The 17,518-nt window shown below is 36.4% G+C and overlaps 1 protein-coding gene across 1 annotated transcript in view; it reads right to left on the bottom strand.

Annotated features, from left to right (window-relative positions):
• Positions 1–10,045, bottom strand: part of rbms1b (RNA binding motif, single stranded interacting protein 1b) — a 30,522-nt gene extending 20,477 nt beyond the window's left edge. Inside the window, exons 1-3 of the mRNA XM_087803915.1 lie at positions 9,726–10,045; positions 1,847–2,025; positions 171–229 (exon numbers count right to left, since the gene is read on the bottom strand). Of these exons, the coding sequence (XP_087660041.1) occupies positions 171–229; positions 1,847–2,025; positions 9,726–9,776 (289 nt within the window). The 5' untranslated portion in view covers positions 9,777–10,045. The remainder of the gene's footprint in view (positions 1–170; positions 230–1,846; positions 2,026–9,725) is intronic.
• Positions 10,046–17,518: the final 7,473 nt, after the last annotated feature.

The raw sequence follows: 17,518 nt of genomic DNA, 5'->3' as shown, positions 1-17,518 counted from the left end.
AGAGTCTGACGTAGCTAAAGTCGGCATTTACGTCAACATGTTTGCTAGTATCTGTCTGTGCAGTTAAAGCTTTTAAAAAAAACATTTATTATACAATTCTTAATGAGGGCGTTTCTGAAGAGCCATCGGGACGGAAGCGTGGGAGGAAACGAGCGACAACAATCCCTCACCTTTACATTTGTTCGTGGTCTTGTCCAGGATGGCCTTTGTCGAAACAATTTTTCCGTATCTAGAGAGAGAGAAATGCGTTATTAATAACCGGAGCATGTCCTGGACCGGGCCAGTTGTTCGACACACAAAGAAGCCGGGGCCGCGCAGCACAGCGATGACATCATGGTAATGGTATCTAACACAGGAAGCGGTTTCAATGCGGTGCTGAAATTAACCAAAGCCAGACTGCGATGTTTTTCCTTCCTCAAAAGCAAATGTAGGTTGCGGGGTCCTTCGTTTCTGAAGAACCTCATAACTGAGGTAAATACCTTTGACTTCAGCAGACATTTTGAAGTTTGATGCCACACTTTTTAAATACACTTCATAAATTTACTGATTTAACTCTACATCTTAATATTACAAATTGTGGTTCAAGGTGATTTAATTTATAGGTGGACAAAGGTATTTTAGATGTATAACAGACATACAAGTCAAGTCTCGCCTTGGGGTCAATGGGGCCCTTTATCAAGTTTCAGGTTCTACAGCAAATGCGATTAAATTCATTATTTAAGTAGTTTCTTCACTGTGAATTTTTAGAAAATACTAATAGGAAAAAGGGTTATTGTTTTATCGTACCTTTAACAAAAATGCTCAAAAAACATTTTACTTTTACCGCTAAAAACACACCCCCATGAATGCGGCTCTTTTAAAAGAAATGTTCTGGACGCACATGATCCAGTTAATCTATGATAGAAGATCACGTTTCAACGGAAGAAGTATGTTCTTGAAACCCGAGTTCATTCAAGCATTCCTTTTAAGAAACTAGTTTTACAGTTTGTGAGAAGTTATACTAATAAATACATTAAAGTAATTAAAAGGAAGTTATGTCAAGAAACTCAATCCACTCAAGATTCATAGCACTTACAGCCATGTGTCTATATATTTGTAAATTAAATCCTTTATTCTTTGCTTAAGTCAAGGTAAGTTAAATTGAAATCATTCTTTAAATCTTAAGAATACTCATTAAGAATCATGAAAAAGTAAATGTGTCGATAACAATGAGAATATGACATTATATGTTAATTAACGTTCTAAGAAAGACAAATAAATATACATATTTACACAGCAACACAAACCAGGACTCGTGGATGCAAATAATACTTCATTCAATCAACATTTTTTTCTTAAAACTGAATCTTGAGGAGTATTTTTGCGGACCTTGAGTCATGTGACGGTGATTCTATTCCAAGTCATTCAGCATCATTTTCCCAGAAATAGACCATTAATAATGACATTTTCTCAGACGTGGAGGATAAACTGAAGAAAGTGACACAATGAAACATAAAAAGTGTTTTTACACAACATCGTGGTGCTGACTTCAACCTCAACCTTAACCATTGAAATTGAAATCTTAACCTAACCGATGACCCTTAACCTCCAAGTCAAATGGTCCACTTATACAATGACAATTAAACTATACTTTAACACGGCTTCTAACTTCATTCAAAGTATTGTCTTTAGTAGAAAACACCAGACTTCATTTCGTCATCCCACCACAGAACCAGCAGGAGCCATATTTGTTTTTGCGTGTCAGTTTGGTAACTATATGTCAATAAACAACAAGTCAGTACAAATTGCGGCAGAGGGGTCGATAGCTGATCAATGGCGGACAACAGACGGATGCGATTGTACTCACGGCTGACAGAGTTTGACCAGGTCATGGTCAGTGGTGGAAGGCGACAAGCCTCTGATGTAGAGGTTGGTTTTGCTGAGCTGCTCCCAGCCTGCGGTGCTGCTGCTGCTGCTGTTGTTGGTGCTGCTGTTGGTGCTCGGGCTCGGGGGCGCCATGGGATGCGAGGATATTGTGAAAGGGAGCTGGAAAGGACGGAGAGAGAAAAAACGCTTTTAACATTATTTCCCCCATGTTTGGTTCCGATTTAAAACCTCTCTTTTAGTCTTCGATGAGTATGACCCACTATTGCGAACTATCTTGGTGAACTCGGAACTGAATATATTTACATTTTAATACATTTACAACAATTTGGTTAATATGTTGATCATGAAAATATTTGTCCTCATTGGCATCTAGAATCTTACTTAAAAAAGAAGATTTATTCCAACTGTTAAAGGGTTTGGTCAAAATTCTAACTTGACTCAGTTTTTACTCACCCTCATCTCGACTGATTATTTTCATAGTAACCATTATTTTTAAAGAGTTAAAGGGAAAAATGTATGTTCATTTACAGACGAGCAGTATGGAGGGATTTGGGTGTTTTTAAGTCGGTCTTTTTGGACGACGATGAAGACAAACATAACTGAGTTGCAGTCGCTACATTCAAATGAACAAACATTTTTGTCTATAACTTTCAAAAAGGAACAGGTTACTCTGAAAATAATCCGAACCCTCAGTCCATACGAGGGTGTAATTTGAAATTGGGGTGAACTAAACATTTAAAGCACCCTTTAGTTTTTAACTTAAAGTGGCCAAGAGTGGCCAAGTCCTTGGGGAAGTTGATCATTACCTCTACCAAGGAGATTGTTTTGTGGTATATGTTGAAGCAAATATAATCCTGGTTTGAGTCCCATTAGTAATACATTGCTTGGCTCTGCTTAATTCAAGTCTTGAATCACAGAACTTAATGGTTTAATCATAATCTGTTTCGTATAAGTAATGTTAAAATGAGTTTCTTGGTGAAAGATGTTTCGTATTCTTATTCCATGTATAAAAGGGTAAATTATATTCATTCAAATAACTGTTTTCTAATTGTACTAAAGATTTAATCCATTGATAACTCGAATTTTAACTGGTATTTATTCCGTTCAAATGGAAAATTGCTCTGTAAATGGACGTTATCTGAAGTCTTGTCCTTAATAAAAGCTTCATGATTTACTGAATGTCAAGATCGTAAAAACATCAAATTAAATTAAAAAATAAAACATCACCACCAGGGACATTTGAGGGCACATTCATGGTCTATGGGACGTGCCAGCTTAAAGATAAATGACTTCATAGTTAATGAGCCTCAAGTCTAATACTTAAAATAGTCGTCGATTTGAGTTCTTGATATCATTGAGGATTTCCCAGGAAAAAAAAACTATTTGGATTCAAGGGAATAAATACCTCGTCTGATTTGTTATCGTTAAACTAAAATGCGTTTTTGTCCGCTCTTCCTTCAACCTCAGCGAGTGTGGACGTACTGCAGTGGTCAGTGGGTTGGAGTGGGAGGTAATTGTATTTGTATGAAACGTATCCGGTGTTTTGTTTTTTTTCAAATATTGAGCTCAGAGTCAAACAAGTGAAAGCTGCGAAGTCAATCTGGTAGGGAACTAAAATAAACCTTGATTATCACACAAAAAAAAACTACGTTAGTTCAGCGAATACATATAGAATCAGTAACACGGTCTTTCTTTGACGCTGCAAAGAACGACGTCATTCGAGACCAAATCGTAAGTCTCTCTCGACGACAACGACGCTGAGCCCGAAGGAAGTCAAATCCAGAGGCGAGCGGCAGATTTGATTAAGCTCCGAGGACATCCAAGGACATCCTTTGTTTTGTTTAACCATCGTTTGTATACTTCTGCTCTCGTTATTCTCTTTATTGTTCATCAACAATATATACGTTTCTACAGGGAGAACCATAAATTAAAGCCACACACACTGTAACTCACCCTGTTAATCATATTCAGTGCAAATATGATATTGATTACCTATAATCGGTAAGTCAGGCCATTATTGTTTGTGCTCGAAAATACATTGAAATGTAAGTGCAAGCTTGCAAAGGGAATCATAATCTTTTCCTAATATTATATTCCATAAAGTGTCAGGAATCATGTCTAAATGATATCCACTGTTATTTGTATCATGTGTCCAAGCGAGAGGATTAATCCTTTCCCAGTGATCCATTTCCAGCGAGCAATCTCTAGCCCCCGGTGTGGGCCGTCAGCACAATCAGGGCCCACGGGGACCCCTAGCTCTGACACAAGTGTCACACAATGACGTCCCCCCCACCCCCCCTCTGCCACGGAATGATGAATAAATATTCTTGGGTCAACATAAACAGCCATCTGCGCCGAACCAGCCGACGATAAAAACCTTAACCATCAGTAACAAGCGGTTTGATATTCTCAGGCTATAGATCAGCTCAGACAGAGTCAAACACACTTGATTCTTGAGGCAGGAATTGACTGTTTATTTTATTAACCGGCTCATAAAGTCAGTAGCTTTCTCCATACAGAGTATTAACATTTTATATGCATTCTGCTGTTCACAAGTTCAAGATGTTAATTCACATTTAGTTGGCATTGAATAGGCCTACGATAAACAAATGAACGGTGTTGTTTCAGAGCCTCAACAAAAAAAAAATCAATTTATCTTTTTCTGCTTTCACAAAAAATAAAATGTAAAAGCAAATCAATCTTCTGATGCTGGCCAAGGAACAATGTCACGCCAATATAAAATCAATCTCAAAATGCTTTTCCTCAATTTCATCTCAACCCTTGATGGGTCTTCGATACGTCCTCTGCTGCATGTTTTTAATTGCTTATTATTCCTTTATTACATTATTCCAACGCAGAAATTGATGTTACAACATAAGTTAAAGCTTTATTCTCCAAGTAATTTAATTTGTGTATATTAACAGTATAACAAATGGAAATAAATTGGGTCAAAAGTTTATACTTTTCAAGAAAACAAAACTGTCAAATTTACCTTTAAATCATTTATAATTTCCAATTTGTCAGGTATTTAGGACACGCCAATGTTTCTAGTAATGCAGAGTCGCTTTGCTATGTCAAACACTGTCATGAAACTACCAGGCGTCTACTCCGTTCATAGGAGGGAGTAAAATTATGGATAAAAAAATTTGACCTCTCAAAGTATTTGGGGCGAAAAAACTGTCTTGGAATTACCTCTGAATTCAAATGTACTGTTTAAATCATCAAATGTAGCTGAAAATTAAATTATACTGACAATAAAAATCTTTTAAATGCAAACAACAAACAAATAAGCTGATTTCCAACACCTACAGTAACTGGCGAGGCTACATTTTTGTTATTAAGATACAAAACTTTGACTTCTAACCACAGACGCAACTGTTATAAAACAATGCGTGGCGCCTTATGGCGTCTATGATTTTACGTGACAGAACAAGCACAGTGGTTTCCTCGTGCGTCTAGATATGGCACGTGAAAACCCAAGCCTAAAGGAAGAAAACATGTTTTGCCTTCCAAAGTAAAGAAGAGGACAATTAATTATCCACTTTAAACATCTGATAAACCCTCGATAGCTTGTAGCACGAAAGGGAAAAGTCACAAGAAAAACTTTTTAAATCCCAGAAACAGAGATGGTCGTTCAGATAACTCGGCTTGTGATCATGTGCCAAACAATTGAAAAAAAAAAGCCCGATCTCTACACGTATTCATAAAAGACAAAGAAAAGAACGCTAGGATCAACGGAAGATTAGATAGTCGTGCCGTTTAAAATTAAACCGTAGCAGTGTGGTCTGCAGAGTCTGAGAAAATTCCTCAGCGATTGAGCAACTTTGAGCTCCATGTTTACAAAGACACAGATGTGCTGGTCCACCGAGACCCTCTTTTTTCCCCCTGCAGGGACCAGTACTCTTCTTTGGTATCAGACACAGATTACCCCCACCCCGCCCCCCCAAACCCCCTTTAACCCGCCCCAAGAAATCTCAAGCCGAGAGGAAGCGAATGGAATCCCAAGCATGAAGCGCTGACATGATTGAGCAACTCATGTCTGGACGCCAGTCTGCAGGATCGTCCCTCGTCTCACATGTTCTCACTGAGAAAAAAAAAAGGGTTGAGTCTAATTTCATCAGCAGCATGCTGGCGACAAACAAAAACTTACATGTGCCACACTTGTGGTCCTCATGTGAAAAGTTTTGCGTGACATCGGATTGTTGATCTTGTTAAGCAGCGGGTCGTTTTAAGATTTAAGTGAATTTCGAGGCTGGAAAAACACACTAAAACCAACTTATTAAGCATGTCGTTCTGACGGTGAGAGACTTTTCTACGACGCGTAAAGTTGAGACGAAAATGGTCACGCCAATGACTGATCCAGACACGTTAAATCGGGAGATTGTGACACTGAATTCTAACATTGTTCGAGCCGCACAAACCGCCCTAGGTGCGATTTACTAGTGTGTGTGTCGGTCTCTTAAGTGTTCAAGGAAGTTTAAAGTCATGGCGTGGCTAAATGACTGATGACCTGAAACAGGGATTGACCTCACGCTGCAAGCAAACCCCTTTTCAAGATATAAAAGCCTAATTCAAAGAGACGGACTCGTCAAAAGGGCTCTAAAAAGGGAGGATTAATTAAATTGCACGGAGCATATTTGCTCATTGTGTTGTTTTATTTCGGCCCCTCCTGCGTGAAACACCGCACACGTTGGCAATGACGTGAAGGCTCCAAATAAAACAACTGAATCATCACAATGCCTTCGCTCGTCACTGATGTTTACGGGCGTGTTTGTCTTTTTCGTTGTTTTTCTTACCCATAACAAAGAGACATACGTCTGAAATAACTTCTGTTGATTTTTGGTGGTACGAGTCGTCTGCTGTTGCCGTTAAATATGGACGGGATGTTGCATATGGTGGTATTAAATACTGTATGTTGCATGAAACCAAGATTCAAACACATAAATACAAAATGAGTCATAGTTGGCAAAGTCATGGCTCACTTTATTTGATGTTGAGCGCCTATGAAACGCCTTTTCAAGCATTTAACTCCCGAGCTAACACTGCTATAAATGGATCTGACTTGTGTTGGAGAAATAATAAACGTACATTAATAACCTCATGTTTTAATAATACAAACTGGTATACAGTAGTCGTTCGTATAGAATCTAGCGATACGACACGTATCACGACACTGTGGCAAAAAAACAAAATGGCGATACTTTAGAAACAATAATATATTTGTAGTATTGTCGAATATTTGACTCTGATGTTGTAGAATTTACCGACTACTTGAATCCTGACTTAAATACTTTAATTTGTTTTGTAACTAAAATATGTCCAAAACATCAGCTTTAAAAGCTGCTGGAGTCGACTGTATCCTCTCGTCCTCAGTCATGGCCTGGATTTCATTCATTCCACGACTGCAGGTTGAGTTGGTTTTTAAGTGTAACAACTTGACAAACCAAGAAGATTTTAAAGTAGTGTTAGGACTGTGGGTGTGCCTGATCTCGTGCAACAAGATACTGAGAGATTAAATTCTGACCATAGTTTTTGTTTAAGGGGGGGAAGTACCTCGTGAGAAAAAGTCTGTCAAGCTCAATTATTCAAACATCTCTTTACGATCCGTGTGGTCGGGTTTTGTGCAACAGCATGCCACGGAACTGGAAGTCATGTGTATGAGAAGATCAAAATTGACAATGCATTAGCCACTTCTAGATGCGTCACAGAATGTTTTACAAGTACAAAGTGTAAATAACCAACGTGCAGACAAGACACTGACAAGTTCTGTACGCCTACTAAAATCCACCGCTCCTGTGATGACGAAAACGCCTGAAGGCCAGTCGAAAATGACAGACGCCTTTGGGCTGAAACTTCTAGAGTCAACAACCAGTAATAAGAGACACCTATGATTGTACAGCTAATATGAGACATTTTTCTATGGCAGACTTGGGCGGCCCTTTGTTATCGTTAATATTTTTAGTTGCATTCTTTTTATTTTTAGGAAAGGTAAATACATATTGTATCTGAATGTATCTAGTATTGTTTATTTATGTATTTTCTGCTTTTTCTTTTTTACTCATTTTTTTCTAAATGTTTTTGGCTTTCAATACTGACTACTTCAAGAAACATCTTAAAACATTTTTATTTGTGCTTTTCCTTGATTTTCTGGAACTCCTGTGTTATTCTCTGTATTATCTTGACCTTCTAAGTATATATTTTATTGAGTATTATTTTGATTGTTTAAGCGCTTTGTGAGTCTGGTCCTGAAAAGCGCTCTTTAAATATAAATTACTTATTTACTTACTTACTTAGTCGATGGTCAAAAATATGAGGGAATAATGTTAAATTGAAGTTCGGGCAAAGGAGTTAAAAAGTTACTTGTTATTTTAGAGTGATAGTTTTCCAATTTTCCAACCTGAATTCCAATTTCCATGTCCATATGATGGTCGTGAATGGAGTTAAATTTACAAGAAGACATACCAAAAAAACGACAAAATCCGTAATCTGTAATATCCGTCTTGCATTGAAGCCCCGACATGAAAAGAATTGTTACGATGTCATTTTTTTAAAAGTCTATATTTTAAGATTGTTTGTAGCAGAAGCTAAAAGGCTAACGTGCTACACAGACGGTAAACACTTTCTGTTTTTGCCTTTAACTCCAAAAACACACAGATTACTAATATTCTCAACCCTGTTGTGTTATCAGTTTTATCTTGCCATTTAAACTATATATTTTATTGAATATTGTTTTGATTGTTTAAGCGCTTTGTGACCCTGGTCTGGAAAAGCGCTATACAAATAAAAATTACTTACTTACTTACTTATTCGACACACGGGTTAGTAGATTGTGTGAAAGTTGAATTTAGGGTTACCTTAAAAAGTCAAACATTCTGTTAATTCTAATTGAAAATTCACGTTCCATCCGGCTCTCGTGAAGGCTGCAAACAATAGAATTTCATCTTGTAAACATCAATGTTTTCCCCTATTTTCACATGAAATCCATCCCAACAACATCGAATCCTTCCTCGCTTCAATCCATACCAAACTGTGCTGGACCATTACACGATGGATTATCATGTTTGGTGGGTAGTTTGAGGACGACACATTCTGAACAGACTAGTCAGTGGACCCTAGATCTTGACCTAACCTTCAATTCTGGTTGCCAACGACAGCACATCCTAAAAGATGCTTAATGGAATGTAAAGTGGTCATAAAGCTATTCTTATTGCATAACACAGCTTGTCATCTCTACCTGACTTCCTTCCTTCCTTCCTTCCTTCCTTTCTCCCGACCACACCGAGAGTCGTGGTTCCATTCATCAGAACACATATCTGAACACAGGGCTGTGTTTTGGGGAGTGATCTGGACCCTCTTCTTATCAGCCAGAACCAGACCAGCTGAGCCTGTCATATCCGAACTGGAACTACACACAGCTTCCAGTAAATGGCCTCGCCCAAGTAAGGACACAAGCATGAGCAAATAGACTTATTCAAATTTTTTAGGCCAAATGAACTGAAGGTTATGATGTTATGTTGGTTGGTTAAAAGGACTGTGTTAGTTGATCCTAACTGGGATCCATTAACTACACTTTAACTACACCTGGGGGAGTTAAATAAGATGGTACTATTGGGGGAGAAATGTTGAAAAATAAAACTGATGGAAAATATTCTTGTACGTGTGGATGATTTAAAAATTTAAAATTGACTTGAGATTATTAAAAAAAAAAAACGATGGAAACATGATGAAGAAAAAGTTGTTTTTTTGCAGAAGCGTCCATTTCAGCGTTAGATAGTTAGCAGCTGTCAAGCAGACGTGCGCTTTTAAAAGAAAAGGTTCTTTTAAAATGATATTATAGTGTAGATTTAATCCAAGTTTACCTGTTTCCGGTAGGTAGTCCTCAGTGGGTTTCCAGTATTGGCGAAAATCATCCTCGGTTTGAGAAAAGGGGAGCAGTTTTTTTTTTTTTTTTTTCCTTCTACTTCGGCTTCAAACGTCTGACCAAATTCTCACCAACAACTCCACGTCCGGGTCGGAAATTAGTTCACATAGACAGGTCCTTTACTCGAATAAACAGCACACGTGGAGAGATAAAGGCATATTACGAGCAGACATATCCTTGTTATCGTCGAGATTCGCGTCCGCCGCAACTTCGCTGCTCCTCGTTTGTTTGACTGATTCATGATTTGCAGTCGAGGCAGGACGGACGGCGCTCTTGTGGAGCGTACCAACTCCAGCCTGAGGAGGGGGGGTTCAAAAACACCGAGTACTAAACGTAGCCATGCGACCTTCTTTTTTTAAATAACCACGGATCAGAGATTCGATATTTAACGCCAAAACAAACTTTAATCTCGTTCTTTAAACACTAATGTATAATTTGGCAGTCGACGATTCCAATTGAAACGCGTTGTCTCCCTACTTTCTTTGTTTAAGTGTAATAATGCATACCTAACATTCCACCGTGCTGTTGGTCCTGGCTGAAAAGCGGTTTAGTTTGTTTTTGTGTTTTTTTTCTTCTAACACAACTAATTAATAAAGTGTCAGCAAAGCTACGGTGGAGTTACAGCAACGAGTTCATAAACAGAGATAGAAGAAAGTGTCAAAAATAATCAAGAATAATAAAGTGTCCGAAAATGCTTATAAAGGCTTATTTTTTCGGTTCTAAGTTTATAAATGAATTTAAATTGAGTTTAACAGAACTGCATGATGAGATGAAGACGTTCAAGAGGCTTTACCCTCTAATTTCATTATTTTTTTCATATTATTTTAATTTATTGTATCGTATTGTATTATTCTCTTTTTATTTTATTCGTATTATTTACCACAACACATTTCTGTATTGTGTGTTACACTGGCAATAAAGGTTTTCTGATCCTGATTATGGATTCAATCTGAATTTCTAAATTAAATTAAATAAACAGTAGGATTAATACAATGTTTTATTTTATTTAAGAAATGTTTATTATTAATATTATTTTTTTGTAAGTGGTTGTTATTATTATTTTGAGTCTAAATACAGTAAATAATAAATAAATATTCTGAATTAAAAAGCCGGAAACATATATTGCTCGTCTGTCCAATAAATAACATTATGTTATAAATAAAAACACAACTCTGAGTGTTTAAAAATAGCTTCAAAAAGAATAAATCTGTGTAAAGTCCTTACATTTCCTTACATGTTGAATACATTTATTTTATTTTTTATTGATTATTCATTATTTATAAGCCATTCTATGGCAATGTCTCTTGTTTTATTTCTAATTATTGTGTTTTATTTTTCATTTCATTTAATTTTTATATTCAATAACGACCACCACAACCAAATCCAGTGTTGTGTTTTACAACACTAACAATATTTGGTTTTTTTTCTACTGATTCTGATTAAAAAACATTTATAATAACATCGATATCAAACCATTTATTAATGCAATGAACAGTTATTCAGCAAGATAAATAATCCAGTCTTTTCAAAATGCGTGAATAAACTTTTGCCTTTTTCTTAATTTTTATGGATTTGATTGTAACTTCCACATGACAACACTGCTCTCCATTCATATTTAGGAAATGAATTGATGAATTAATTCAGTCATTACTTGTGACTACGGGAATCAATTAACAAGTCACATGGCTTTTTAAAGACAAGAACCTTTATCCAAACATCTAAAGAGAGTTTTTTACTTGATAAAAGACAGTCACGGGAGCAGGATTTTAATTTTTTAGGGTCCCTAAGGGGAGTTGAATAGTAAAAAGTCTATTCAGGGAAGCTCTACACGTGAGGTTTAATTGGACATTTTATGGACATTCAGTTCAGTCGTAGCAACGTTCATTTAAGTAACTGATATAAGGATCCGGTGATTTGTGACCTCCGCTCCAATTCATCAATTCCGTCGATGAAACTCCTTTCAGCTGCAAAACCCCGGAGTCATTCAGCGTCTCCTTGATGTGGACGACCGACTTGAAAGATCAGACCTTCGTCTTCCGCTGACTCATCCGACCGCACGTGTGTCATCACTACAAAGAATGTTCGCCAAAGGAATCTTTCAATCGTGGGTGTAGACGAATACCAGGCGCTCAATCAAAAGAATACTGCGCCTCGAAAATTATATCCGTGACTAACGCAATGTTACTGTAGTCCGTCAATAACGCCGGGGCGGACACAAGTATGATATACGACTCTACCTTCCCCAAATGAGCCCAGAGGTCAGCAGGGGAGCATATGGATGAGTTCAGCAGGCCAACGCAAGTCAAAGGGTCATCACAGGAGGAAAAGGAAAGGACTGGATCAGCACAATATGCCCACAGTCAGCGGGGGAGGGCAGGAGGTGTAGCAATACCTTTTTTTTTTTTTACAAAACAATAGAATGAACGCTTTATTCAGTTCATGTCGTTGTCAAGGAACACTGTGTTGGTGTCCAGCTGGAGTCGCACCTGAGCCCGCCTGGAAACATCCCTTTTTCTGCCAGTCCCTGTACGTGAGAGATAAATAAATGTAAAAGACAAGAACCTTGTGTCCTCGATCTGGTCTCTAGATTGATTCCGAAGTGTCTTAGATAATAGCAACAAGAGAAACTTGTAGATTTTGACTCAATTTCAATATGTTTTGGTCAACATTGGATCTGCAAATTTAACACTTTATATTTTCTGTTTGCGTTCATTTTTATGTTGCATTCTGTCAAACGAAAAAATGGTTGCGTTTCTTTTTCTTGACGTTCCTCTACAGCAGTATCTACAGAAGCCCAACAGGTGACATGAGAGAAAAATGGAGTCTACTGACTCCTTTAAGAAATATCTTAAGACGTTTTTATTTGTTCAGGCTTTTCCTTGATTTTCTGGAACTCCTGTTGTGTTATCAGTTTTATCTTGACCTTTAAAGTATATACTTTATTGAATATTGTTTTGATTGTTTAAGCGCTTTGTGACCCTGGCCTGGAAAAGCGCTCTATAAATAAAAATTTCTTACTTACTTACATGAAAGAAAAAAGCGAATACGGTTTTTTTTTTTACTTCTCAACATCAAATAATGGAGATATTTAAATAAAAAAGAAGTTACTTACGCTTTTAATCTCAAATGTTTACCCGGGGCAAACAAGTACTGTGTTCTCTTTCAGATTGTATTTTTTAACTGGTTGGCAATGGACCGCTTTATTGACTTTTACTTTGAGTTTAGCCTCAAGTACAAGAAAATAAGATGGTTTCTTAAATGAAGATATAAATATTGAGTTAGTGAGTGAAAACACAACATCTTCAAAAGGACTCGTCTGTCATGAATCCTTTCCAAACTTGTCGTTTCACCTTCAATATCTTCTCTTTGGGAATCTTTTCCGAGGACAACAGGTTTTGCAAATCGTCTGCTATACATTTAACAATCTACGGTGGCTCATAGCTGCCAAAAACCTCAAGATCTCAAGAAAAGTTTTTGTATAAAAAGATTTCCAGAAGTAAACTTCTCAAGATCTTTTCTTCTTCTTCTTCTCCACCCTTTCTGTGCTCCGTAAGTAGCATAACGTAACCACTTTGGAATCTTAAAATGGTGGACGATAAAGACACGTCGAAGAGAATCAGAAACTCCTAGAGTTGACATCAAAGTCTATTCCGAAGATCTTAAATACCCTTCCTGTTAAAAAATAGTTTCAGTTTCAAGATTATGTACGAGAATCTATGGCTAATCCATCAAGTATTTCCTGTGTTATGAAAGGAAACATCTCGAGTATGTGAAGCCAGAAAAGATGCTTCAGGCCAACCAGTAGAAATAATCCAGATAAATCTAGTTTCCTGTTATATAACACTTTATTTTCTCCTTTTTTAAAAATCTGACCTGAATATAATGAGCCTCAATTTTAGTGGACGATGATGATCAGGAAAACCTTTACTATGGATTGGGAAACTCAACCAAGAAAACACGTGAAATAAAACAAGATTTACTTTTCCAATTTTGTTCAATTTTATATTTGATCATTCAATAATTATTAGTGCTGTCACGGGATAGAAGAACCAAGATCGCAAAATAGCAAATTAGATTTGCGCAGATTATTTTGGGTTAAATAACATCAAAGGACTTTTTTTTTTTTTAAATCAATTAATATACTTATTTTTGATTGAAAATACATGTTCTAACATTATATCAAGGTAGTTATAAACAAAACAAATGAAAATACATGTATCAAAGTAATAAGAAGATGCTTTCAACCCAGCACCTGAAGAAGAGTCATTCAGGGGTCGGGTTTACTTGGAGTGGAGTTTATACAACTCAAACTATACCTCAAGTTTGTGTTGTCTCTGGGTCAAGGTGACCCTTTGGCCTGAAAACAAATGTCTCTGTGGTATCCCTTGTGTTACCTCTGGGTCAAGGTGACCCTGTGGCCTGAAAACAAAAGTGTCTGTGGTATCCCTTGTGTTGTCTCTGCTTCAACATCAACATTTTGGTCACCTTGACCCAGATAAGTGTTAAAATAAAAAAAATACCACAACATTATTATCAATAATAATAATATTCTGTGTTCTTTTAAATGGTATAGAAGCAACACCAATAATTACTTGCGAGTTTAAAATTAATTGTCATTTATATCTCTTAACCCTTGTGTCGTCTCTGGGTCAAGGTGACCCGAGGGCCACAAAACAAATGTGTTTGTTGTATCCCTGGCTTCCCTTAAATACATTTGCAGAGGTGGGGGTCGTTCATCTTGACCCAGAGACAACACAAGGGATACGACAAAAACATTTGTTTTTTGGGCCTTTGGGTCACCTTGACCCAGAGACAACACAAGGGATACCACGAACACATTTGTTTTTTGGGCCTTCAGGTCAACTTGACCCAGAGACAACACAAGGCAAAAAAAAAAGTTAGTTACTAGTCAGTCTGCAGTACTAATCACTACACAACCTTCCTTTATTATAAATAGAAATAATACATAAATAACATTTCAGTGAACAATTTAAAAAGTCTGTTCTTTTCTTCCAACATTATTTTTGTATTGTTTCTATACCAAATATCCTGGTGATGTTTTATAAGGACATACACACTTATCTTTCTCCTTTTTTTGTTAACATTTAGTTTCACATTTGCACTCAAAATGGAGTCTATTAACTTAATCTGTACAAAGGCAGAATATCAAGACTGTTTATGAAAATTGGTCTTTGAAGCAGAAGTTGGCGTCTCGTCACTCTGGTTCCGGAGTGACACTCAACATGCTCGTGTGAGTCGGATCGTTCGTAATGAATGGGAGGAAACACTTGACAGCATCAGGAAGGGTTTTTTTTTTTTTTCCTGTGGCGCTTTTGGCTTTCGTTGCTCTCATGTCAAGCGTCTAGAGAAAGGACGTCATTGTTGTTTGCAGCATGGCTCTTTCAGGCCCGTCGCTGGCGTCAAGCTCAGCGCCACGGGGCTAATTCTTTGTGTACATTCTGCTGCCAGGCAACTCTCCCAACTTTATTGTAAACATTGTGTTGTGCTGTTCAGGCTCAGCACAATACCATTGTACACACCTTCAGCGGCGGCGATGAGGTCACGCCGACTATCGGCGTCAGCCACACAAGATATTACCAAATAATTACAAGTTAGATACGCGTCGCGAGACATGAAGGTGAAAAGGTTTAGTGGTCATGTGACGCCTTCAGGTGATGCAACTTGTCAGTATAACCAGATTATTGTACATGAACATTGTTTCATAATTGCAGCAAAATTTGACGTGGAAAATACTTGCTCAAGTATAATTAAATGTAATACATCAATTTGTGATATTTAAGTAATAGGTTGATTCACGTTTTAGTTTTGATGATTTACTAAATCTATAAAATTCAATTTATTTTCATTTAAATACTTTTCAATTGAAGACTATATCGTGTTCTTTCTCTTTAATTCTCTTGTTCTTATTTGATTTTGATTTATTTTTGTTTTTTTATAAAAAAAAATTGCTGTATGTATTGGCTATTGGAAAAAAACAATTTCCCGAAGGAGACCTCCTGAGAGATCAATAAAGTTTTACCTTACCTTACCTTACCTAGCTTCAACCCTTTAAACTGTGTTTTTTAATTTAATTAAAATATAATGAATAAATAAATATTTATACATTTAGTCTATTTAAAAGTAAACTTATTTATATATATTGTATTCTGAAGTAATTCAGTTGTCTTTTTATATATACAGGGTGTCCCAGAATAATGTATCAACTCTTTTGAACTTATTAGATTTATGTATTTTGACTTGTAAATATGATTGATACAAGAGAAAGAATACACATTAAAAGAATAGAATAAAACATAGAAAAAACATAATGAGTTCACATGTAAGTGCTCAAACTTTTCATATCTTGAACAAATAAACATACAAACGTCCAGCAACGTTTGAGCTAATTCTTCTTCAATTGCTACTTCGATCAGAATCATCTTCACGGAGATGGAATGAAACTCTTCCATTGAGCACGCTTTCAAAATTCGATGAACGCTGGATTTTGTAATACCTTTTTTAAGTGAAATTTAACCAACTGGTTTTCTCGGAGACATTATCAATAACTTCTTTCAAGGCAATTTAAAAATAACCATTACTTAATTACTTACTCTATTGTTGGGCTTGTTACACTGAATGTTCCTTTGCTCCTCAAAGTGAGCCAAGATAGTCGGCGCGTTTTCTTGGAACTCTCTTGTGAAGCGTATTTGTGCTTCAGCTTTATTCAACGGTTAATTTAACTTTGTCAAAGTACAGATTGGAATCCAGTAGGATCTGGAATCCTACTAGTACAGATTGTAATCCTACTACTGAACTGGGATGATATTGGCATTCCAATCTGTTTTAGGAGGATTCCAGATTCTACTAGTGAATTCCAATCTCTACTAGGAGAGATTGGAATCCTACTACTGTGTTGGGATCTGAATATTGGAATTCCAATCTGTCCTAGGACAAATGGGAATTCTACCAGGACAATCTCCATTCTAATAGGAGAAATTTGGATTACATCAAAATGTTTTGTAAAATAGACTGAATCATGGAATTCCAATCTGTACTAGGAGGAACCCAGATCCTACTGGATTCCAAACTGTACTGTGACAAAGTTAAATAAATATATATATATATATATATATATATATATATATATATACAGTATAAATATACACACAACTTTGTAGACAAATGCAGAGTATTGATGTAAACAGAGTTGGTTTTTTAAAAAATAGTTAGTCATTTAAAAAAAAACATAGTGTGTTTAGACAACAAAATATCCAGGAGACAACTTTAAGAGAGACAAGTAAAATTGATTATACAAAATAAGGAAATAATGAACCAAATAAACAGGATAAACATAAAAATAACCCATTCCTATCATACAATTAAATGAGGTTTTTTTATTTAAATGAATAAATATTCTATTAAAAATGATAATAATAATTTAAAAATAAGGGTTTAATAATAAATTGTTTATTATTTAACTTAAGAGCACTCATAAATGCAGAGTTAAAAATGTACATCACAGTGATATATTAATAGACCTTCTATTAGGCATCTGTCAGTGTTTTCAAAAGAAACATCGCCTACAAATAGGAGTTTCAAAGCTAGTAAATCTCTTCTGGTGGATTAAATGGCTTCATTCTTTGTTTTCAAACTGTGACCCACTGAGTTAAACTCATTTTGAGGACGCACTAATGAAACCCACGATCCTCGCACAACGAAGCCTTCATTGAG

This window comes from Callionymus lyra, chromosome 12, assembly GCF_982586985.1.
Source record: "Callionymus lyra chromosome 12, fCalLyr1.hap1.1, whole genome shotgun sequence".
In the NCBI taxonomy this organism is placed as follows: domain Eukaryota; kingdom Metazoa; phylum Chordata; class Actinopteri; order Syngnathiformes; family Callionymidae; genus Callionymus; species Callionymus lyra.
Note: the sequence above shows the minus strand (reverse complement) of the source record. Positions and strands in the feature narration are given on the sequence as shown.